This window comes from Delphinapterus leucas, chromosome 15 (assembly GCF_059928025.1).
Source record: "Delphinapterus leucas isolate spDelLeu-1000000601 "Yukka" chromosome 15, BTC_Dleu_Yukka2, whole genome shotgun sequence".
Lineage (NCBI taxonomy): Eukaryota > Metazoa > Chordata > Mammalia > Artiodactyla > Monodontidae > Delphinapterus > Delphinapterus leucas.
This window is the reverse complement of record NC_143143.1, coordinates 68,016,318-68,041,313: the sequence shown is the minus strand read 5'-3', so window position 1 is coordinate 68,041,313 and position 24,996 is coordinate 68,016,318. Positions and strand designations below refer to the sequence as shown.

The 24,996-nt window shown below is 44.4% G+C and overlaps 1 protein-coding gene across 2 annotated transcripts in view; it reads right to left on the bottom strand.

The window, feature by feature from the left end:
* The window catches only part of DHX35 (DEAH-box helicase 35), a 73,667-nt gene that overhangs the window by 21,185 nt on the left and 27,486 nt on the right, over positions 1-24,996 (bottom strand). For both annotated transcript variants that reach the window (XM_089896894.1, XM_022592412.3), the window contains exons 6-13: positions 24,047-24,108; positions 23,142-23,211; positions 21,172-21,231; positions 13,428-13,540; positions 12,378-12,474; positions 11,336-11,494; positions 8,426-8,636; positions 3,167-3,291 (exon numbers count right to left, since the gene is read on the bottom strand). In XM_089896894.1, coding sequence (XP_089753020.1) covers positions 3,167-3,291; positions 8,426-8,636; positions 11,336-11,494; positions 12,378-12,474; positions 13,428-13,540; positions 21,172-21,231; positions 23,142-23,211; positions 24,047-24,108 — 897 coding nt within the window. The remainder of the gene's footprint in view (positions 1-3,166; positions 3,292-8,425; positions 8,637-11,335; positions 11,495-12,377; positions 12,475-13,427; positions 13,541-21,171; positions 21,232-23,141; positions 23,212-24,046; positions 24,109-24,996) is intronic.

The window sequence follows — 24,996 nt, the reverse complement described above, 5'->3', positions numbered from 1 at the left end:
CCCCAGGCCCTGCCTATAGTGGGTAACTGACATCGGTTAAATTTGAATTCCTGAAAAGAGAATGCTAGACAATTTGAAGTAAGCAAAGCTGATACTGTGACCTTCAGTCTGAGTCTCTGGGTCCTTACTATGTTCTTTCCTTCCACGCGCCTTTACTGGCGTCTACTAAGTACCAAGCATCATTACTATCGTCCTCTAAATTATTTCATCTATAAGCCACATAATAAAATTATAGTCCTTTTGCAAACTGCGTAGTTTTTTTTTCTCAAATGCATTCACAACAAATGTATTAAAGTATCACACTGTTTTAGTTCAATTTTACAGATGAGGAAAGTGAATAACAAAAAGTAAAAGACATTTGAACAAGATCCTAGAGGCAGTTGGTGGCAAAGTCAGAGACTGAATTCAGGTCTCATTCTTTCCACTCTACCCCACCCACTGACTGCCAAGGAACAGAGCTGTACTTCTCAAAGTTGTGCTGACTGCACACACACACAGATGAGGGTAGGAACTAGACCTGATTCACTATACACTGGGGATTCAACAAATCACTGTTGACTAAATCATATAATTGATTCACTAGCCTTTCCTCAGTGCCCACAACATCCTACTTTACAAACAGGCAACATACACACAGCACCTAAATAGAGGAGCTTAACCCCTCTGGGATCTTTTATTACACTGAGATTACATGAATAATGGATAGCTCAAGCACTGAATGTGGTTCTGAATAATTACAGAACAAAACGGACAGGCTCTCTTCGACTCCTTTCAATCTTCGGCCCTGTTTCCAGTCAATCACCAAGCCCGATGAATTCTGCTCTTTGAATTCATCATCAATCAAAACAACGCACACATTTACCCACCCCCTTCTCCAATCACATCCAGAGTATTCTCACCTCAACACACATTTACTAGTATTTCTCTACGGCCTCATCTGATTCGGGATCATATGCAAACACTGTTTTAATGTAGTTGGAAGGACTGTGTATGTATAATTTTAGCTTGTTTTTCTCACTGCCTGCTTTCCTGTTCCCTCTGTTTCTCGTACCCATGGACACTTCACAGCAAATACCCTGGGACAACTGCATACTATTCTGACAAGGTCATACACTGTGAAATAAGCAACTTTCTTACTACTGGGCAGTTGAGTTCTTTTAGTTCTTTGCTACTGCAATCATCACTGCTAAATATACAAAATTATATGTATCCTGTGATTTCAACTGTGAAAAAACACAATTTCAGGAGCAAATAACCAGAAGGCAATACGTGAAGATGAATTTATATGTATTTTCCTCATTTTTCAGTTGTCTGAAAGTTTATGATTTCCGTTATTATATTTTTAATTTAATATAAAATGATACTGTAAACATTATCCTACATGTAAGTTCTTTGTTTCTTTTGAATTATTTTTTTCAGGAGAAAATTCCCTGAGAAGAAATACCAGGCATTTCTACAGCTCATAAAATAATGTCAGAAAGTCCTCCATGAGGACTGAAACAGAATATAAAACCACTTTCCCCAAACTGTGTCAGCTTTGGATTTTACCATTTTTCCTTATGTTTGATCATTCAATTAATGTACAGTGGTACAGCTATTTCAACTTGCATTTCTCTCTCCTAGAGAAGCCAAACATGTTCTAACGTTAGTTACTATTTGTGCTGTTCCCTTTCCTTTAGCTTTTTCTTTAGTGAGTATTCGATGTATTCACAAGGACGTTTGAAAACTCTATAGTTTTTGAGACACTGATCTGTCCTTTTTGCCCTTATGTTTTCCTTTAATCTGAGATGTGGAGCTTTTCATACGCTTTTGATTTGCATATACTGTTCACTTTTCTGTATAATTTCTTGTACTATATACCAACATTCAAAGCGTATATCTTCTCCATGCTTATGAGAAGCAAGTATGTTTTCTTTGGGAGAGCAGATGATACTGTTACATTCTCTTCTTTCGTTTGCCTAGTTTATCATGACATGCTACATTAGGGACTTTAGCATCCAGGAATCTAGCCTTGTTACACATCACATACCAACAGAGTTGGGATATAATAAGGAGTTAAAAATGCAAGCTTTCAAATCATAAAAATTCAAGAAGAAAACATGAGTGAATATTTATTAACTGACCTAGATATGGGGAAATGCTTCATAAGCACAAGAGTAACAGAAGAAATCACAGAGGTAAAGATAGAAAGATATTACTATCTTTGCTTAGAATGGCTGCACATAAACAATACAATACAATACAATCAGAAGAACTTTGCAAGAAATACTATAGACAAAGGTTAATGTGTTTAATAGTTAACGGACTCTTAATCACTAATAAACACTAATTCTAACAGATAAATGGATTATCTGTTAGATAAGATTATGTAGACTTCTTCTTATATTTCAGAAGAAATATAAAGTGGCCAATAATTTTTTTTTAATCTTATGAGAAATCAAAAAAGATACAGATAATATTTTTCCTCCTTCCCCCCACCAAATCAAATTAGCAAAACTCTAAAAGAAAATAACACGGCATGATAGGGGTACAGTGAGTCAGGCATTCATGCACTGCTGGAGTTTATACCTGTAAAGGAATTCAGCCTTGTATCAAGGATCTATGAAATGACCATGGCCCTTTGACCCAATAATCCTACTCCTGGAAACTGACCTTGGGAAATAATCAGAAATGCAATCAGCCATAGGGACTTTCCCTGCAGCTCTACCAGAGCCCTCTTGGCTCCCCCAATCATGACACTTGGGCACCTAGGCCTACACACACACTCCTGCCCTGGATAACTCCACCTCTCCCGACCTGCTGAGATCCCACTTGGGTTTCAGGTCTCGCCTCAGACATGACTAACTGGGCTGCGGGCCTTTCCTTTGTCTCTCAGAGTACAGGGCCCAGGCACTGTCATTACCCACTTACTTGTCTCTCTCCCCCAACAGACAAGAACAGAATTGTGTCAGCCTTGTCTGGCTGTATTCCCTTGAACCCTGCACACGACACACGAGCTAAGTGAAAAAACCCAGAAAGGCAGCACGCTCTGTATCACTGTCCTGACACTCCCCTGGGAGCACTCTGGCCTCCCAGACAGACAGAAGGCAGGACTTACCGACATGAAGTGGAACCTGAGGACGTTGTCGATCCCCAGCACTTCAGACAGACAGAAGGCAGGACTTACCGACATGAAGTGGAACCTGAGGACGTTGTCGATCCCCAGCGCTTTCAGCTGCAGGATGACAGGGGCCAGATTGCTCCGCTGCATCTCAGGAACGGTGGATTGAGGCAGCTGGTCAAAGGCTTCCTCTGAGGATAAGAAAAGAGAACTGTTTGAGATCAAATGTCACAATCAAATGCAATCATTATGCCAAAGGAACAGTTCTCCTTCTCTAACTTTAATGAGAGGCTCTAGGAGTCTAGGCTCAGATGCATATGATATTGTGATATAAAGTTGTTTCCTATTTAGAAAAGATCCTTCTATTTTTTTAAATACCTTAGATAAATACATTTGAACAATATATCTTTATAAAAGTTTCTCCTTTTACCTTAGAATGCTTTTTAAAATGTGCTTCTTGGACTTCCCTGGTGGCGCAGTGGTTAAGAATCTGCCTGCCTATGCAGGGGACACGGGTTCGAGCTCTGGTCCGGGAAGATCCCACATGCCGCGGAGCAACTAAGCCCATGCACCACAACTACTGAGCCTGCGCTCTAGAGCCCACGAGCCACAACTACTGAGCCCGCATGCCACAACTATGGAAGCTGGCATGCCTAGAGCCCATGCTCTGCAAAAGATAAGCCACCACAATGAGAAGCCCGTGCACCACAACGAAGAGTAGCCCCTGCTCACCACAACTAGAGAAAGTCCGGACGCAGCAACGAAGACCCCATGCAGCCAAAATTTAATTAATTAATTAATTAATTAAAATAAAATGTGCTTCTTGTTAGCAAAACATTAAATCAAAGCAACAAGTATTTGCTGAATCACTATGGGTGGCCAATTGCCATTCCCTCTGCTTGGGATGGAGTACGTCAAGCAGGCCAGAACTACACATAAAAGCAAAGAACAATTTAAGATAAATCACCAAATATAACTAGAACGTAACCAAAGTATCTCCAAAATATAAAAAAAATGACCAAACCTTATAAACGGCAAAATTTGTCCAAATCTAACTTTCTAAATTGAGCCAGGCACACACGTCACTCCCAGAATCTGATGCTGCCCCAAACAGATTAATGAATGCTTCCATGCACCATCAGGAACAAAAGGTGTCCTCAAACACCTTTTGAGGAAAAAGCACCATCAGGTTCAGAGGTGCCAAGATGGGAGGGGCAGGAGAGGGGAGAGGAAGGAAAGAGACTCTGGGAAGCCTTTTTATAAAAGCTAGATAAAAAGGGTGGGGAGGGCTTCCCTGGCAGCGCAGTGGTTGAGAGTCCGCCTGCCGATGCAGGGGACACGGGTTCGTGCCCCGGTCCGGGAAGATCCCACATGCCGCGGAGCGGTTGGGCCCATGAGCCATGGCCGCTGAGCCTGCGCGTCCGGAGCCTGTGCTCCGCAATGGGAGAGGCCCACGTACCGCAAAAAAAAAAAAAAAAAGCATGGGGAAAAGACAGGTAGGAAGAGATTAAATCCTCTTTGTATATATTCAGAAAGCTTAAGGATCACATAGAGGAGGATTATATACACAGTCCTCCCACATCAGTCAACACTTTAACTGTGCACACCCTCTTTCACACAAAGGTGGCTCAACTTCCATTCAGATCATAAATCTTTAGTTAACTAGAGAAAAAAAATCAGAACAAAACAAAAGGTGTCATGAAGAAATAGCACTACCAGTGAAGGACTTCAGAAAGCTTTAATTTGAGAAAAAAGACAATAAATACTCTGTGAACTGACTGATACAAATTGCCAAATGCTTGGGTCTACTTGGAAGGCTCTGGGTAACAGGCAACAGCAGGAAGTTCCAAATGGCATATTCCCTTCAAGTTGCAAGAGTGTTTGGGGGATAGCCTTTTGGTAGGATAACCGCATTTTCCAAGCACACTGCTGAACAAGGCAGAAACAAAGTTATCAGATAAGAGGACGATCCTGCTGAGAAGACGCTCACAGGAAGTAGGTGCTTCCTAAGAGTTCATTGACACTCAGTTAAACTCTACTGAGAACTCAAGTACACAAGGCATTGGGCCAAGAGCTGCAGGAGCTGTAGGCCAATGGCTCTTGAGAAGTTTCAGTGATTCAAAGAGGCCTGGGACCAAGAGGAGGAACAGGCTAGGTCCCAGTGAGGGGTCCTCCCAAAGAGAAATGGAGGCAGAGGGAAGAAGGAAGGACAGCTGGTGGGAGAAGGAATTTGAGGGCACTGACATGTGAGGGAGGATTTCAAGGATAAGGAGGATCTGTTGGGCAGAGGAAACAGCCCATGGAAAGGTACCAAAGGTTTGAGAGGTGGATGTGGGAAAACAGAAGGTATGTCCAAGAAGAGTGCAGCTCAGCAGGGATGCAGTGTAGGGTAGGTGCTGGTGGACAACAGGAGAAGACAAGCTAGAAATAGTCCCGTAAGGCCCTGGGAAACTGTTAAGGGTCTGAGCAGGTAGCACCCTGCTCAGAGCTGCGTTTTCTGGAAGCAGGCTAGCGGAGAAAGCCTAGAGGCTGGATCTAACGTAGCCCATTACGTGGCCTCTCCTCAACCTCACCTCCACTAAAACTGCTCATGCTAAGGACTCCAGTGACCTTTTAACCAAAGCCACTTGCCAATCTTTAGCCCACAGTCTACTGTTTGTTTGATTTCTTTGGAGCATGAGATGATGCTGGCCATTTCCTCTTTAAAAGTAACCTGGGGCTTCCCTGGTGGCACAGTGGTTGAGAGTCTGCCTGCCGATGCAGGGGACACGGGTTCGTGCCCTGGTCCGGGAAGATCCCACATGCCGTGGAGCGGCTGGGCCTGTAAGCCATGGCTGCTGAGCCTGCGCGTCAGGAGCCTGTGCTCCGCAATGGGAGAGGCCACAACAGTGAGAGGCCCGTGTACTGCAAAAAAAAAAAAAAAAAAAAAAGTAACCTGAGTTCCTCAAGTTAAACAAAGAATTACCATATGACCCTGCAATTCCACTCCTAGGTGTATACCCAAAGGAATTAAAAACAGGTACTCAAACAAGTACACATACGTGCTTGTTCATAGCAGCACTATCCACAATAGCCAAAAGGTGGAAGCAACCATCAACTAATGAATAAACAAATTGTGGTACATCCATACAATAGAATATTATTCAGCCACAAAAAGGAATGAAGCACTAATACAATGTAAATGAACCTGGAAAACATTACACTGAATGAAAGAAACCAGACACAAAACATCACATTATATGATTTAATTTATATGAAATATCCAAAACAGATACAGTCTTCCCTTGGTATCCACAGGAGATTGGTACCAGGACATCCCTCTCCCCCACTGCAGATACCAAAATCTGGGGATGCTCAAGTCCCTTATATAAAATGGCATGGTATTTGCATATAACCTACACACATCCTCCTGAATACTTTAAATCATCTCTAGATTACTTATAGTACCTAACACAATGTAAACCCCATGTAAACAGTTGCTAGTGTGCGGGCAAATTCAAGTTTTGCTTTCTGGAACTTTCTGGGATTTTCTTCCCAAATATTTTCAATTTGTAGTTGGTTGAATCAGCAGATACGGAGGGCCAACTGTCAATCCAGAAAGAAAGAACAAAGACTGTTGGTTGGTGGTTGTCAGCGGCTGGGGGCAAGGAGAAATGGAGGAAAAACTGCTTAATGGATTAGAAGTTTTGCTTTGGAGCGATGAAAATGTTTTGAAACTAGATAAAGGTGGTGGTTGCACACTGAGAACCATAATAAGTGCCACTGAACTGTTCAAGTTAAAATGGTTAATTTCGTGTATGTAAATTTCACCTTAATAAAATTTTTGTTTGTTTGTTTTCTTAAAACTTCATCCTCCCGGTATTTCAGTTCGTCTTTTAGCCCTGGTTCTCCTCTTTGCACTTCCATCATTCCTTCTTAGCACCTTCAGTAGAAGACCCTCACCTCTCTGGTTTCAGGCTCTGCCTTCCCCCTCCCTCCCATGAATCCTCCTTACCCTCTTCCTCCCCTCCAAGTACTGGTACATTCCACTCCCTCTGCCTGGTGCGCTGGAATCTAATCTCCACTGCTATCCCTTCACCTGGATTAACTACTGGGCTGCCAATAAGATTGGGCTCAATTACCGACTGTGGAGCCCTCTCCAACAGGATAACTCCCTGCTCTCTGCTTCCAAGGCTCATTCCATTAAGGTGACCCTATCACACCATAATATGCTGATCTGTTCATGAGCCTGTCTCCACCACCAAGCTGTCAGCCACGTGGCCACAGACCGTGTCTCACCTGGCCCTAGATTTCCAAGCCTTGTCTCCATGCATGGCACAGAACAGGTGCTCTGTAAACATTTGCTAAAAGAATAAATGATGTCAAGGACTGAACAAGGATGACGGTAACCGGAAAGCAAAGAAGAGATAAGTGGTAAAACCGCCCGGATCTGGTACATGACTGCAGATGGATATTGGACAGAAGAGAGAGTTAAAAATGATTTGAAAATTAAGTCTGGACAATTGAGAGAAACCTTGATACCATTGCCCACAAAAGAGAAGTACGAAGAAGGAAAGAGCAGCTTTGGGGACATCATTTTCTGCAGGTAAGGCTGTCATCTAGCTGGAGAGAAAGCTCCTTATGAGCTGGGACAGTCTTTATTGTCATTTCATTTTGCTCCCTCAGAGCCTAGCATGGTGCATGGCACAGAGCAGGAGTTGACCAACTAATTGCTTTCTATCAATGAGCCTCAGGAGAGATCCTGCCAGTTTAGCTCTGCAAAGACGCTCTGAACCAGAGGTAAAGATGGAACCCAGCGGCAGGGGGGGTGGTGGTGGTGGTGGGATGAACTGGGAGATTGGGACTGACATGTATACAATGATGTGCATAAAATGGATGACTAATAAGAAAATAAATAAATAAACATAAAAAAAAAAAAAAAGATGGAACCCAATGCGAGGACCCACAGGATTCAAGGATCCCAGAACAAGAAAATGGCACACGAAGCTAAGGGAAAGGTAAGAAAGACAGGACCTGAGCCGCAGGGCTCAAGCTACACGTCACATGGCTACAGAGAGGCTGAGGCACAGACATTAGGTTAGAAAGGAGATGTCAAATAACTGGTGATTCGTGGTCCAGCTTTGGCCAGCAGGGAGAAATAGCAAAGAAGCGCCACATTTGGAGTGAGGAAGGCGGTGGAGGCCAGATTACTGAGGGCCTTGTGAGGGAAGTCTGGATCTTATGTTAAGTTTTGCCTATTATGGTAGATATCTGTAATATTCTCTGATGCCCAGGCTGAGTATTAGAAAGTCAAAACCCTTTAAAAAAAAAAAAAGCCAAACTTACCTGTATAAAGGCGGTAACATTTTCCTGAGCGGCTGCGGCCACCACGTCCTGCTCGCTGGCTGGCTGATGCCTGGGACACTGGGACCACCACCAAGCACTCAATAGCTGTCCTGGGGTTGTAGGCTCGGAGTTTCACAAAGCCACAGTCAATCACATACACAATCCCGCTGATTGTGATGGAGGTTTCTGCTACATTGGTGGCCACTATCACCTAGGCTCCCCACAGGAAGGAGAGTAAGGGTAAAAGTTATTTGGTTCTTTTCACTCAGAATAAACTAATCAAAATCCTAAAAGATTTTAAGATATTTCTGACAGTGCAGAACCTGTGAGAGGCAGTTTGGTATCCTGGATAGAGCATGATGAGTTTTAGGGTCAGGGTACCCTGGGTTTGAGTTCTCCCTAAGTGTGGGACCTTGAACAAATTACTTCACCTCCTGAGCATGTTTCCCTGTCTCCATAATAATATTTACCCTCTCCCAGGGTCCTTAAGGGGATTAAATGTGAAATATACATGAAGTGATTACAGCCTGGTACCTGGAGTACTTGGCCCAGAGTAACATTCAACAAATGTTAGTTTCTACCTTTTGTACAACTTAAGTAAATCACCACCTTGTACATGTCTAGTCATTTGCTCACTCACATTCTAACTGCTTTCTGAGGGTCTGCACGTTGCCAGGCACTCTCCAAGCTGCCAGGAATGTATGATGGACAAGAGTCTACATTCCAGTATGAGTGTTTGGGCAGAGAAATAATGAACATAAACAAGAGAGTGACTGGGAAGAAAATGCAACAGGGTAATACTCTAATATTATGTAGCATTCAATGTATACATCATATATTATAATAATGGAGTGCTACTTCAGGTTAGATGGCCAGGGAAAACCTCTCTAAAAGAAGATTTGGGGCTAAGACCTGAGTAATAAGCAGCAGCCAGCCCTACAGGGATCCAGGCAGAGGAAGCAGAAACAGCCTATGCAGCCAGAGACCAGAGTAAATAAATACAAGACAAACTTAGGAGGGAGGCAGGGACCAGATCGTGCACAGTCCCTGGGCCACGTGAGGGGTTTGCATTTTATTCTAAGGGCACTGGGCGCTGCCCCTGGAAGGTATGAAGCAGCAGGAGACATGTACAGATAGCTCTTAGAACTTTTATCGGGCACTTTTACATTGATCGTTTTATAAAACATCTTCCTACCATTTTTTTTTTTTTTTTTGCTGTACGCGGGCCTCTCACTGTTGTGCCCTCTCCCATTGTGGAGCACAGGCTCCGGACACGCAGGCTCAGCGGCCATGGCGCACGGGCCCAGCCGCTCCGCGGCATGTGGGATCTTCCCGGACCGGGGCACGAACCCGTGTCCCCTGCATCGGCAGGCGGACTCTCAACCACTGCGCCACCAGGGAAGCCCCTTCCTACCATTTTTACGTACTAGAGTCAGGATTTTATGCTATAAAACCATCTATCTAAAAGTTACTGCTATTCATGCTTTACAGCTGAGAAAACTGGGCCTCAGGGTTGAGTAACTCATCCCATGGCACACGGTAACCCAGACCTCCTGACTAGTTGGCTGCAGGTCACGTTTGACTGGACAGACTTGAGCTGCTCCGTCCCAATGGCCAGGAGGCAGGGTGCCCTCTTGCAAGTGGCCTGAAGTTGGGAGGGGATCCTCAGACCTGTCATCCCTCACTTACTGTGTTCCCTGCCACCTGCTGATAAATAGCTACTCTAAGCTGACTTCGGGCCAGTTCTGTACCTTCCTCATCTGACGGAAGGGAAAACAGAGCAAGGCCCAGGGAGGCGATGAACAGGTGGCAGACTGGCTGCCTACTGGCTCCTTTAAACCCATGCTTCTCACCACACCCTTCCCCACCCCAATTTCAAGGCCAAGGATGTTTAAGCCACACCTTGAATTAACTGACTCAAACTTGGCTCTACAGGAAAACTGATGCTTCAAACAAATGGTTTAGAGTAGAAACTAATCTAGTGTTCTTGACTGATCAGGATCCACCAAGACAGTCCTTTAAACCAGACGGGGAAAGATTAGGCAGGAAGAAAAGAAGCAAAGAGAAGTCACCTACTCTGATAATTACTAAACCTTCTGTGGGGCAGGTTTAGAAATCTTTGCAACACGTTATTTACTGTGCGCTTTTAGATCTGCTGCACAGAAACATGGACTTTAAGTTCTTAAAGAGACCTTCCTATTTAGCAAATTTTACTTCAATTTAAAATAAATCTTTCCATATACCCGGACAAAACTGTAATTCAAAAAGACACATGCACCCCTATGTTCACAACAGCCAAAACATGGAAACAACCTAAATGTCCATCGACAGATGTATGAATAAAGAAGATGTGGTACATGTATACAATGGAATACTACTCAGCCATAAAAAAGAGTGAAATAATGCCATCTGCAGCAACATGGATGCAACTTGAGATTATCATACTAAGTGAAGTCAGTCAGAAAGACAAATACCGTATGATATCACTTATATGTGGAATCTAAAATATGGCACAAATGAACCTACCTACAAAACAGAAACAGACTCATAGACAGAGAGAACAGACTTGTGGTTGCCAAGGGGGTGGGGGGAGGGAGAGGGATGGACTGGGAGTTTGGGGTTGGTAGATACAAACTATTACATTTAGAAGGGATAAACAACAAGGTCCTAATGCATAGCACAGGGAACTATATCCAGTCTCCTGGGATAAACCATAATGGAAAAGAATGTAAAAAAGAATGTAAGTATGTGTGTGGCTGAGTCACTTCGCTGTTACAGCAGAGACCGGCACAACACTGTAAATCAACTCTACTTCAATAAAAAAAATTTTTTTAATAAAATAAATCTTTCTAGTGGATAGCAAAGGAGCACCAACGTGATTACAGTCCTTGGTCCTCAGGTTAGTCTCACCTTTCTGACAGTGCGTGACACCCTTTCAAACACTTTCATTTGCTCAAAGGAAGGCAGTCCCGCATACATGGGGAGAACCCGGAGGTGTCTCTTCATCCCAGTCCGACCCAGTGCTCGAGCCTGCTCAATCAGCATAGACACAACAGTTTCTACCTCTTCCTAAAATCGTCGAACCAGGAACCAAAGAAAATGAGATCAATTTGAAGCATGTCATTTTATCACACTGCAAGAAAATGAAAGTTGGGATGAGGATTTTAAATGTGGTCAGATTCATGACTGTCAGAGCCATCAAGTTCCACGCTGGGGTGGTATTTAATCAAATGCTACCGAACAATGGTGCCGATGGGGGTGAAAATTTGCAACTGTCAGGTTAATCACTGAAATCTACACTACCTGCAGTCAACAGAAGAATTCCTGATATACCAAAACTATGACTTTTACTGAGTTTTTTTTTTTATGCTCTGTGGCAAACAGCGTGGCATACATATGGACAAGTTGTGGCATACAAAATCACTATAAGCTTTCCCTAGAAAAGATTACTGAACCATGGAAAATGTTTGACAGTGGAAATGATTACAACTAGAAGGTAGTTCTGAACAGAGCTACAACCTTGAGTGAGCATTTGGGCTTGTTCAGTTGTTTTTCCAGTGATGTGCCTACTTGTCCCCTCCAGGGAGCTGCAAAGGTATCATTGGGAAAACGGGCTGCAGCAACAACAAGGATGCACAAAATGTACCTCATGCAGTATTCAATTCTGGTATCAAAACGGCCCATTGAACTCTCTAATTTACTCTGGAATTAGCTAATAAATTTAAAATACATTTAACCCTCTGCAGACAGAAGAGGCAGGAAGTAATGACTCTCTGGAAATTGGGTTAATAGATGAATGACATCAAACTATACAATTATTTATGCAATCAAGTAACCACAAAATACAATAAAACATGAAATCAGTGGCTAGTAAAGTAACAGGCCTCTGTATAAATTCTGGTGCTGCCTTAACGTGTCTGTTCACCACAGAGAAAAGGTCCGATGGAATTACCTGGCCAGTGAGAAATGCTAATATGTCTCCATCTCCCTCTGTCTGGTGAATTTTCATCACAGTTTCTACAGTTGATTTGATATAATCTGGAACAGGACTGAAAAGATGTGTGAGATAAATTCATCACTAGAATATGCTCATTAATTATAGATCAATTACCCTAGTAATCTGGCAGCGAAGCCTCGTGAAAGTTAGTTTGGGCCTGCCCAGCAGGTAATCAATATATGAATAATTATTGATAAAATAAACATTCATTCTTTTTTTTTCTTTTTTTTAATGCGACATTCAAAAACAATCCGTAATTACATGTAAACTATGATTTTTGGCTTTATTTGCAGAGACATAAAAGCCATAAACCCACGCAAATAGATGTCCTATCTTTAGCATGCAAGGATGCCTGGCCAGGGAAACTGGAGCTATGGTCCCAGTGCTGAATCCCACACTCTTTCTATTTCCCCTCCTGACCACTGGCAGCATGTCTGACAGGAGCTAATGGGTGTCCTGTCCCTCTAGAATCACTCAGAAGTCAAGCCCACAACTCTCTGGATTCATCTGCCACTGGCCCAGGCTCCTGGTCTTTGTCCGTCCAGTGACTACGGGTAGGAATTAGGATGACTCCTTCCTGTCCAAGGAGGCTCCTCCCGAAAATGGCAACCAGGCCTTCTTGCTAAGATGTAAAGAGCTGAGAACAAAATGATTCAAATCACTAATACTGCCCAAGCTGACAGTCTTGTAAAGCCCAGTTCTGACAACTATAGAACCCTCCTCCCTGCGACACTGTTACCGTTTTGCTCTTTCCAGCTGAGCCCAGGGACCACAAAGTCATAGAAACCTGCACATCAGTATGGAGAGTTTAAACTAAATCCAGCAGTGATACTGAGCAGGGTTCCAGAACACCCTATCAATGATGGGAGGTGCAAAACACGCCCGCCCCTCCTCAGCAGTCTGGCATCTCGGCCTCAGAGCCGCAAGCAGATGCAAATGCTTCTCCTCCCACAGAACAGGCCTAGTTTTCTAATCGCCCTCATTAAAAATGCAGGATCATCAAACCTTTGTAGATAAAAGATATCCACTGGAAATGTTCGCCCTTCCACTGTAAGGATCACGCACGTATCCCTGGTTGGGTCACTGGTGTCATTTTGATTAAAGAAATCCCAAAATTTCTAAAAGAAAAAAAGAAAATCAATTCTTCACTCCTCTCAAAAAAAAAACGGTTCACAGTAACTCATGGAAAGAAAGAAAACAATATAAAACTGGCAGAGCAGGGGGTGGGGAGTAGGGATTGGATAGATATAATACAGACTAGGGGTTACAAAATAATTATTAAAAATCGTATTTTTATTATTGCAATTTTGGAGAATCACATTTCAATGAACAGACTCTTTACCGAAGACTTGATAGAAATGATAAAAGGTTTCCAAACTGCATTCAGCAGTGCATCTGAGTCAACATGCAGCTGTGCTATTGATTTTAACCCACCCACGCCCGCCCCCCACAGCCCCCATATTTTATTTAACAGAAAATTAGGTCAGAAGGTGTAACTCAAGTTAAATAAGGATTAAATCAGGTTGATGTATAGCTCTGATCTGGAAAGCACAGCTCTGATCACACAAGTTATCAGTGTATAAAGGAAGCGTATACGTCTATGAACAGTAGATGTGTCCCTGGTAGCACAGTTACAGATCTGCATGTACTCTATATGTACAGGGACAGAGTCCTCTCCATCTTTATATGCCCCACAGGAAGAAGCACAACACTTTGTATGGGGCAGGTTGGCAAGCATTCACTTCTCCGATGCTCCCACAGGACCCTGTTGAGAAGAGCGGCTCTTGGCAATTCCTCCTGAATAGGTGGCCACGTCCTCTTCAATGGCACTTGACCACCAGACCTGCAGTCTATAGGGAGGCCTGACGTGAGAGCACTGGCCAACGATGGGGGAGGGAGACTCCACCAAAGATGCCCTCTTGGGGCATGTGACCCAAGACACACAGAGAAGTTGAGACCAAGAAGAACCGAGTGACCAAGCCGGCAGGACACAGAGTGCTGGAGGGGGGCTGCTATCTAGCTGCAGGGGCACAGACATCCTGTAAGGTGGAGCACACCATTATCTGACTCTCAGTGACCTTCCCGATCCCCTGAGGCCTGGCCCAGCATCACTTTCTCTTCTCCTAGGAGGCCTGGCCATGTGATCACAAGGCCTGTCTTCTTTAGTTCCCCGGTATCTTCCCTAAATACACCCACGCCTGCTCCTGGAAACTGGGAGCCCAGGGGTGCCCTGAGGACCTGCATCGAGCGCAATGTGAAAGGGCTTGGAGGAGCACTTCTAGAAGAGTCCATTGGATTGAACTACAAAATAGCTGGATGCTACATGTTAACCTCAAAGTTGTGTTTGCACAGGCATAAGAAAACAAGCCTCAGGCCAACAAAAGAACTGCGCTGTGCTATAAAGAACCACACGGCACCACTCTCCACGCTTCTTTCGGGTAAATTCTCTGCAAGCGACTTCAGCCTTCCTGTGTCCTGTGGTGTGCAGAGCATGGGCTCACTACAAGTGATGCACAAACAAGGGAGAAGAGGCTCCATCCCACTCCCCCAAAGAGTGAATAAGCCAGGGAGGAAAGCATGCAAAGGACCAATCATAACATAAACCGAGGCCCAATGACTGGATGACCAGAAAAGAGCTGCGAGTTACAATTTGGGGAGGAAGAAAGACCAACAATGACTGGCTGTAGGGAGGGCTTCCTGGAGGCAGCAGTATCCCCTGGAGGCAGCAGTATCCCCTGGCTAAGCCTGAGGACGATTATTACCAGCTAGGAAGGAGAAGAGGTACCCCCTTCCTAGGATGACAGCAGAGTGTAGACTAAGATGTAAAGGGGCCCCTGATGGAGGAGACAGCTCAAGGTCTAGGGCAGGCCCGTCTCATCTCTGAGTTGGTTGTCTCATTGACAAAATGGATGAACTGCTCTCTACACCCTGCAAGGCTGTTGCTCCTATAAAGTGTGTCTGACTGCACTTGGCAAAGGTCTGGCCTCGAACAGTACTCAGTAAGAGATCGTAGTGATCATTCTGCAGTGGTCCAAATGTCACACTGCACAAGCACTTTATTAGATGGGCAAGACAAGGGCAGCGAAGATGGGTGTGAGGTGATCAGACCTGTTCTGCATCCCTGGCTCCGGAGGCCATTCTGGAGAAGGGCAGGGGTGATCAGAGGTTAGAGCCCAGCCGACTAGTTAAGGAAGCTATTACAACAGCTCAGAGGACAAAGAATGAAAGCATGAACGGGGGCAGTGTGAAAGCAATGCATTCCAGAAGTGTGACAGATGGGACTTGGCCATTGTGAGTGTGAGGGCACACGTGCATGCCGGGGACGATGGAATTACTTCTTACTCAATGAGGGGTAAAAACTTCCTAAACCAAAAAAAAAAACACACACACACACAAAGAAACACAGAAGAAGCAACTTCCTAAAGCAATGAATGTCCTGAGCCAAAATGACTATGACAGTGGGAAAGGGACTGCCGGAGAGATGCTGAGAGCCACAAGTTTGTAGGAGTCGTGGGTCCATGAGTTTCATGGTCTGTGGCTAGCCTGCTGCTGGCAGCCCAGGCTGGAGCGAAGGAGCCCAGTTAAGAGGCCAGAAGTGGGAGCATCCACTGAACCAGGGGCCATGAAGATGAACAGCCTGGCGAAGGAAGAGCAGCCAGCAAAGGAGCCTGGGGAAGCCGTCAAGGAGGCGGAGCGAGGGGAGAAGGTGGAGCTCCAGAGGCTGCAGGCGGAGGAGGAAGATTTTAAAAAAGGCTTGGCAGACAGGCTTTTGGGGCCAAAAAGGCAAGCAGAACAGGGAGGAGGCTGAAGGCTTAACACTGGTGTGAGAATGCAGATGGCCACACCTTCTGTTAAGGAGTCTGTGGTGCTGAGGGGTAAAGACAGGGAGCTGCTCTTTCAAGAAATCAAACTCAGCATTAAGTGAGAAGGCATGAGACTTTTATCCTTAAGATCTTTATCTTTTATCTCTATTTGGAAATATAAAATATGGATTAGAAAGCAAATAAATATAGTATCAACAGTGTACGCATGTTGAGGCAGAATGAAGGACCCGGAGGAGTGAAGTGGGTTCAACCACCTAGAAAACAAGAGTTTAAGTCAAGTTTCAAAGACATGGATCACACTGACACACACACATGGTGAGAAACATAAAATGACACAGAGGAAGAGGCTCGTCTATGAAATGGAACGTAAACGGTGTGGACGTCTGGTGCACTGCCTTCCCAGCTCACCAGCTTCCTCCTGGCAGTGGCTCTGATCTGACCCACAGGACTGGACCCCAACAGCCACGCCGACATGACCTGCCCACCCCTGGCCCATGCAGAATGGTCCCAAGTGGATTCCTGACCCCAGCAGACCCCAAATTCCTTCTTCAGGAATCTGGAAAGAGAAATTATTCTCTCTTCAAGCTGGACCTGTGACAAAAAACTGTGGGAGCTGTCAGTGATCATATTTTCTGCCGTGTGAATGGAAACCAGTAAAAGAAAAACAACACCATGTGATACAATTGTCAATAAATACTCCGTAATTATACCCGGCCATATTCTGTAATTGCTGACTTAATTAGGCTTAAAAACAGCTAAACCAATCAAGGCGGCTATTTGATCAGCTCCCGTCAAACTCCGCTTGCCTCCTCTGCCTCCCAGCCGCCGTCACTGGTGTCCTCACCTGCAGGCTGGGCCACCCCAGACCCTGAGCGAAACCAGAGCGGGTGGTATCTATCCCTCCAGGCAGTGGAGTTTGGAACGAGTCTGTCGCCCACAGATCCAGCAGCTGGGGGACCGGGGATGAGTTCTGGTCCCCCTGGGCCTCTAGGGCAAAATGTTACCTGAGCCACGCCCTACCCCACTCCCATGCCCACACACTCTTCCTCTCTCATCCACTTCAGCCCATTCCTTCCTCTTCCTCGCTCTCTCTCACCTGGGAACACATTCCACACCCCACGTGTACCACACCCACCTGGGTCTCCCCTCACTCACACACAGACCTCACTCCCCTTCACTGGCCGAGCCAGGAAGGGATGAAGAAAAGGACGGCCTGAGCCCACCCACGGACCCCGTGAATGCTGCTGACATCCCAGCAACCCCTGCATGCTAGCGCACTCAAGGTGTGACACAACTCCTACATTCCACTTTCCCACCTAAAAAAATCACTTCCAGGAAGTCCGTCTCTATCAACTATAGTAGGCAGAAAAGAAAGAAGCTATGTTTTTAAATCTCCATGCCACACCAAAGACAATGAAAGGCGAAAAACAAGTAAGCAAGAAATAAGTATTAACAATGATTCTAAGAAAAGGCTTGGATGTTATAGATTTCGAGCACAATAAAAACTATTGGGGGCTTCCCTGGTGGCGCAGTGGTTGAGAGTCTGCCTGCCAATGCAGGGGACACGGGTTCGTGCCCTGGTCCAGGAAGATCCCACATGCCGTGGAGTGGCTGGGCCCGTGAGCCATGGCCGCCGGGCCTGTGCATCCGGAGCCTGTGCTCCGCAATGGGAGAGGCCACAACAGTGAGAGGCCCGCGTACCGCAAAAAAAAAAAAAAAAAAACTATTGGGAATAATTTTTAAAAGGGGGGTGGTGACAAACATAAGGGATAAAATAGAGAAGATGTTTTGGGCAACTTGGTCATGGAGGAGATAACAGGAGATGAGGTCGGGTGCAGCCTTCAAAATAGCATTCCAGCCAGTATCATGGGTAAAGGGCGTAAGAATTATTAAAGAGGGCAACAGAGAGCTTTAACCCAAGAGTTATGGTGGGCAGACCTAAGACGACAGACTCCTACAGCCCGTGAGAAGGTCTGAGAAACCAGCCAGGGCACATGCAGGCATCTCTGTCAGCCATGCTGAGTTTCTTCTCCAAGTTGTTCTGCATCCCAGAAGCCACAGGGATACCAAGAGCCAGGCCCTTTTCATCTCAGCTGCATTACAGAACTGCCCTCCTGACTGGGATCTCCACATCTGTTCTTATCTCTTCTACACAGCACCCAGTGATCTTTCTAGAACCCAAATGCGATCAAGTCACTGCTATGCCTCACACTCTGCTGGGGCTCCTGACCAGCAGGGCGAGTCCTTCCTCCTTCCCGTGGCCTGTAAGGCCTCCCATCATCTGACCCCTACCAGCCTCTCCATTTGAATCTCCCATCGCTTTCCATTCAACTAAGATTCATTCAACCCCAAGTCCCTGCTCTGTTGTGCCAGACACTGTTTTAGATGAAAGGGATAACACAGAGTAAGACAGTCAGAGTCTCAGTCTTCATGGTGCTTACATTTTAGTGATGGGAGACATACAATAAACAAACACCCGGATATGCATATGTTAGCTAGTGAGAAGTGCTAAACAGAAAAAATGAGGAGAGTAAGAGAATGGAGAGCGACAGGGACACCATTTTAGACAGTGGTCAGGAAAGGCTCTCTGGGAGCTAATATCTGATCAAGACTGGAATGAAAGGAGTGCAAAGCCATGAGAACGTCTGGGGTCAGAGTGGTCTAGAAAGAGGGTTCCCCCCCCACCAAGAACAGAAGCAAGCTTAGGTTTTTCTGGAACAGAAAGGGGAGGGAGGAGTATAAGGAGCACTGAGGAAGCTGGAAGGAGACAGAGAGGCGATGGGGGGCACCTCACCCCCCACAGGGGACCACGGGCGAGGTATGGCTCCCACCTTATACTTGACTCACAGCCGCTTGAACACATGCTTTCATGCCCCTGTGGTTCTGTGCATGTTTAGGATGCACTTCCCCACTTCCCCACCCCTGCCCATCTGGTGAACTTCTGTGCATCTTTCCAACCCAGGTGGGATGTCCCTCCTCCGCGAAAGCTTCTGGACATCCTCCAGATGACTAGAGAGTGAGCACCCCCTCCTTGGCTGTCTCAGCACCTTGAACAAACTGAACCGCAAATATCTATTTATGTGTCTGCTTCCCGGAGAAGTCAGGGAGTGTATGAATCACCTGTAGCCAGAACTGTGCTTCTGTGGGATGTGTGTGTGTGTGTGTGTGTGTGTGTGTGTGTGTGTGTGTGTGTGTGTGTGTGTGGTGTGTGTGTGTGTGTGTGTGTGTGTGTGTAGCAAGTGGTCAAAATTATGTGTTGAACTGAACTGCTGTCTGGACTAAAATATTAGTCATTAAGAGAAAAATAAGGGGGAGTGGTGGTTTGAGGAGGGATGGAGTGGGAGGTTGGGGTTAGCAGATATACATTTTTATATACAGAATGGATAAACACCGCCTGCCAATGCAGGGCACATGGGTTCGAGCCCTGGTCCGGGAAGATCCCACATGTTGCAGAGCAACTAAGCCTGTGCACCACAACTACTGAGCCTGTGCTCTAGAGCCTGCAAGCCACAACTACTGAGCCCATGTGCCACAACTACTGAAGCCCACGCGCCTAGAGCCCGTGCTCCACAACAAGAGAAGCCACCGCAATGAGAAGCCCGCACATTGCAAGGAAGAGTAGCCCCTGCTTGCCGCAACTAGAGAAAGCCCGCGCACAGCAATGAAGACCCAATGCAGCCAAAAATAAATAAATAAATACATTTATTAAAAAAAAAAAAGAATGGATAAACAACAAGGACCTACTGCATAGCACAGAGAACTATATTCAATATCCCATGATAAACCATAATGGGAAATAATATTAAAAAGAATATATATATATTTTTATGTATAACTGAATCACTTTGCTGTACAGCAGAAATTAACAAAACAGGGGCTTCCCTGGTGGCGCAGTGGTTGGGAATCTGCTGGCCAATGCTGGGAACACAGGTTCGAGCCCTGGTCCAGGAGGATCCCACGTGCCGTGGAGCAACTAGGCCCGTGGACCACAATTGCTGGGCCTGTGCTCTGAAGCCTGTGAGTCACAACTACCGAGCCCGCCTGCCACAACTACTGAAACCTGCACGCCTGGAGCCTGTGCTCTGCAACGGGGGAGGCCACCGCAGTGAGGGGCCCATGCGCCACAGCAAGGAGTGGCCCCTGCTCACCGTGGCTAGACGTGCAGCGGCGAGGACCCAATGCAGCCCAAAACAAATACATAAATAATTTATTTTTAAAAAATCTTTAAAAAAGAGAAATTAACACAACATTGTAAATCAATTATACTTCAATTAAAAATTTTTTTAAAAAAGAAAAATAACGTAAACTTAGCCATAAAAAAGTTATAGCACGGAAATTATTATATGTACAGGGAAAACTTCAACTGTACCCCCAATATAAATGCTAAAGTCATAAATTCAAGAAATATAGGGCTTCCCTGGTGGCGCAGTGGTTGAGAGTCCACCTGCCAATGCAGGGTACACGGGTTCGTGCCCCGGTCCGGGAAGATCCCACATGCCGCGGAGCGGCTAGGCCTGTGAGCCATGGCCGCTGAGCCTGCGCGTCCGGAGCCTGTGCTCCGCAATGGGAGAGGCCACAACAGTGAGAGGCCCGCGTACCGCCAAAAAAAAAAAAAAAAAAAAAGAGAAATATAGCCTCCAACTAGAGTAATAAAAAGAAATTGCCTGTGTAGGGGAAAACATAGTATGTAGAGAAATAAGACAAATAGCTAATTGTGAACTCAATTAACTACAGGCTAGTTTCCACCCACAAGCTGAAAAGGAGTTTCCTCTGATCACATGGAATCTAGGACATCGGATGGCCCCATAAGGAAGGTAGGCCATCCTGCCAAAGATAAGCTCTTGCTGCAGGTAGCTTCCCAAGGACATGTCCAACAATCCCAGTGCTAACCAGGGACAGAGGGCCAGAGGGGGAAATGCTCATACCTCTGCATCCAAGGTGGCTGAAGCCACAATCAATCGAAGATCCCCTCGCTTTTTCTGAATCTAAAAAAGAAGACATAAAAAAAGACAATGATAATAGTGTGATACTTACAGATGAGATAATCTGATATCTGAAATTTATTACAAAATAATCCAGTGTGTGTACTTTTTTGCGGGGCGGGGTGGGGGGAGCTTAAAGATGAAACAAGACCAACCACAAACTGATAACTGTTAAGTCATAGGTGAAAAGGTGGCTCATTAGACTATTCTTTCTAACTGTGTAAGTGACAAAATTTTCCAAGATAAAAAGCTAAACAAAAAAATGGATAGAGAGTATAAAGGAACTTTAAAACCTAAATATGAATTTACCAGAAGTAAAACCATTTTTTCCTGACACCTGGATAGTCAGAATCTATGTATATACAGTTAAAGTATGAAAAAATACATCAAAAGCAAACAAACAATAAATGATAACACCAAGGTAGAAATATGGACAAAAGATACTAACAGTTATTCAAAGAAACAGATGATCAAGAGGCATAGGAGAAATGATCAAATAAATTATAGCAAAAATGTGTAACAACAATGAGATTATTTTTTCATCCATCACATGGGCAAAGATTTATTTTCAGTGTTAGCAAAGATTCAGTGAAATAGGCCCCCTTGTTATACCATTCCTCAGAAGGCAATAACCTGGTGGGATAATTCCTCATAAGTATCAAAAAGTCTAAATCTTTGGCCAAGGAATAAATTAATAATGAAAATAACAATAACAACAGCAACTAGCATATACTAAATTATGTGCTATTCCAGGGTCTCTGAGTACAGTTGTATAGTATATACACTGCACAAAGAGGCTAGGGGCCTCTGAAATCCAGCCCACCTTCCCCTCACCCAGCTGTGGACATCCTCCCAATGGGAAAGTTACCTCATAGTCTATTTATGGCCCTGTGTCAGGCACCATCCTAATAATTTTACATTTTCTAAGTTTAGCCTGACAACAAATTATGTCATAGGGCAGCTCTAAGAGAACACTCTTCAAAGACAGAGAGGTTCTGCCCAATGCAGTAGCCACTAGCTACATGTGGCTACAGAGCCCTTGGAATATAGCCAGTGTGACTAAAGAATTGAATTTTTCATTTTATTCTATTTCAACTAATTAAAACCTAAGGTGGCTAGTGGTTATCAGACAGGAAAGTAAACCAGCAGAGAGAGAAACTTGTATCTGTCCCATTTTAGAGATGAATAAACTCAGCAGAGTCAGATTTGAAGCCAGAGTCCATGCTCTATCACCTCTTTCTAGACTCCTGTGATTGGGAATTTGTCCAAAGAAAACAACCAGAAAATACAGGAAGGGAGGAGAGGATGCAGGTAAGGTTGAAACAAAATTGGCTGTGGGCTATAACTGTTGAAGCCAAGATGATGGGCACATAGGGGTCATTAAATCCTTCTCTCTACCCTGGGGTATGCCTGAAATCTTTTATAATAAATAGTGAAAGAATGAAAAGAAACAGAAATGCAACATATCTAACTACAAGGGTGCTCCTTGCAACATTATTTAAAATAACTTCAAACCTGGGAGCCATATAAATGCCTAACAGTAACGGATGAGTCAAATACTTTATGATAGAGACGTGATCATGTAGCCACTAAAAATAATGTCTTCACAGAATATTTAATCACACGGGAAAATGATCTTGATGTAACGTTAAGAAAAATATGCGAGACAACTTAGAACATACAATCCAATCCCCACTTTGCCAAAACAGACGCATGTACACACACAAAAAGATGCACAAAGAAAAAAGAAGAGAAGGAAACATACCAACATTCTACCGGTGACTGTTTCTGAATGAACAGGATGACAGATGATTTTCATTTTTTTCCTCCGTATTTTGTTGGATTTTCTAAATTGCTACAATGACTTTCCTAATCAAACAACAAACAAAACAAAAACAAAAGCAAAGCTATACCTTTTTCAGCAGGCCAATGGCAATGTCGGTGTACAAGGTCCTCTCGTGGGCTTCATCCAGCATGATGGCACTAGAATCAGGGGGACAATCTCAGTAAGCATCAAACCAACCACTGCACAAGCCCATCCAGACCATCAAAGGGACTGCTGGGTATTCAGACCATCAAAGGGACTGCTGGGTATTTAGCCCCCATGCGATCACCTTGTAGCAAAAGTAACACTAAGTAACTCCTCTTTGACAAGGAGGTAACTCTTAAGCTAATAAAAATGTTGACATCAACATATCTTGGTGAAGAAAGTGGTGTATTTTTTGCTACTTCTAAAGAGTATTACCACCCACGCTGGATTCCAACAGAATCTAATACATGATTTTAAATTCCAATATAACATGTAACCCCACAGAGCACATAAAAATCAGGACACAGCCCACCCACCCAAGGCTGTTAAACTGCAGAAAACAGCAGGAAGAGGCACATGGTCTCAGCTGTGCCACGTGTGTACCAGTGGGTCAAATGTGATATCCTTTCCCAGAATACCACAGAGCCTGAGTGGGACCACTTTAACGCCATGAGCAATGGACAGACACACAAGGAAAGGGAACGTCTAAATAATTATTTGGACTCTGCACATTACATTCAACAAAATGCTGCCAGGCTCTGTGTTGTGCCTCCAGCAAGATCAAAACAAGTCAACAGACTGTTCAAATAACGACAGGGATTTTAAGGAGCCCAGTTTTGACTGTAAATTCTGAAAAGAATATCAAAGGTGGTAACAGCCAAAGTAAGGAGAAAAGCTTTGGGAAAGCTGAGGATGGTCGCGAATCCCATCTAGTAACACAAATGCTTCTCAATCTACTTGTGTACTTTTGAAACTTTAGGAAACTTATCACAGGAAAAACACATTTACCTGTATTTTGTTAACAATGGATCAACCATCATTTCCCTGACCAGCATTCCATCGGTCAGAAACTAAAACACAGAAACACAAACATTTAGAAATAATTCAAAAAGTTCAAGTACAACTAAAACACATACAACCTCATCACCAGTGTGTGTACAAGACAATTCCCACCAAGGACTGTGAGAAAATGCCCCAACATTTTGGTTATCAAGCAATGGAATAGTTCACAAACAAGATTTCAAAGATGGGATCCTCAGCTGGGTCTTGCAAATCTTTTAGCAGAATTTCATGCTCTGAGCCTGTACCACTGGCACTGCTGCTGATGAACAAGCAGTGAAGACAAACCTGTGTCTGCCCAGGGGGATGCTGTGAGTCTGAGATCACCGTTCCTACAACATCCCCAAAGACCACAGACTTGCAGCTCTTGAGGTTATTAACCTCAACTTCATCTGATATTATTTTAGGGAGGCTGGATGGGGTTGTGGCTAGGAACACAAGCTATCGTGTCAGGCTGCTGGGAGTTCCAATCTCGGCTCTACATCTTATTAGCTGTGTGAACCTTGGGCATGTTACTTACCCTCTCTGAGCCTGATTCCTCATTTGTAAAATGGAGAGAATAAAGAATCCACCTCACAGGGTTACTGTGAGAATTGAGTGAGATAGTATATGTCCAGTGCTTAGCACAGGCCCTAGCACACAGAGAGAGCTCAAGAATGGCAGCTATTATCATTTAAGCTTAATGAATGTTTATAAAATGCTTCAGAAAAATGCAGTAGCAACTAGATGCTGTTATTCTCACCCCAAAACAGTTCAGTACTTTAACAAAGTTAAACATTTCCCTCACACACTGTATCTTAGTATTTTTACTTTTTGTTTTGTTTTTCAAAGCAGGGTGCATTTCCATCATATTTTTCTTGGACCTGATACAAGCTGTCACATACACACATTCACACATA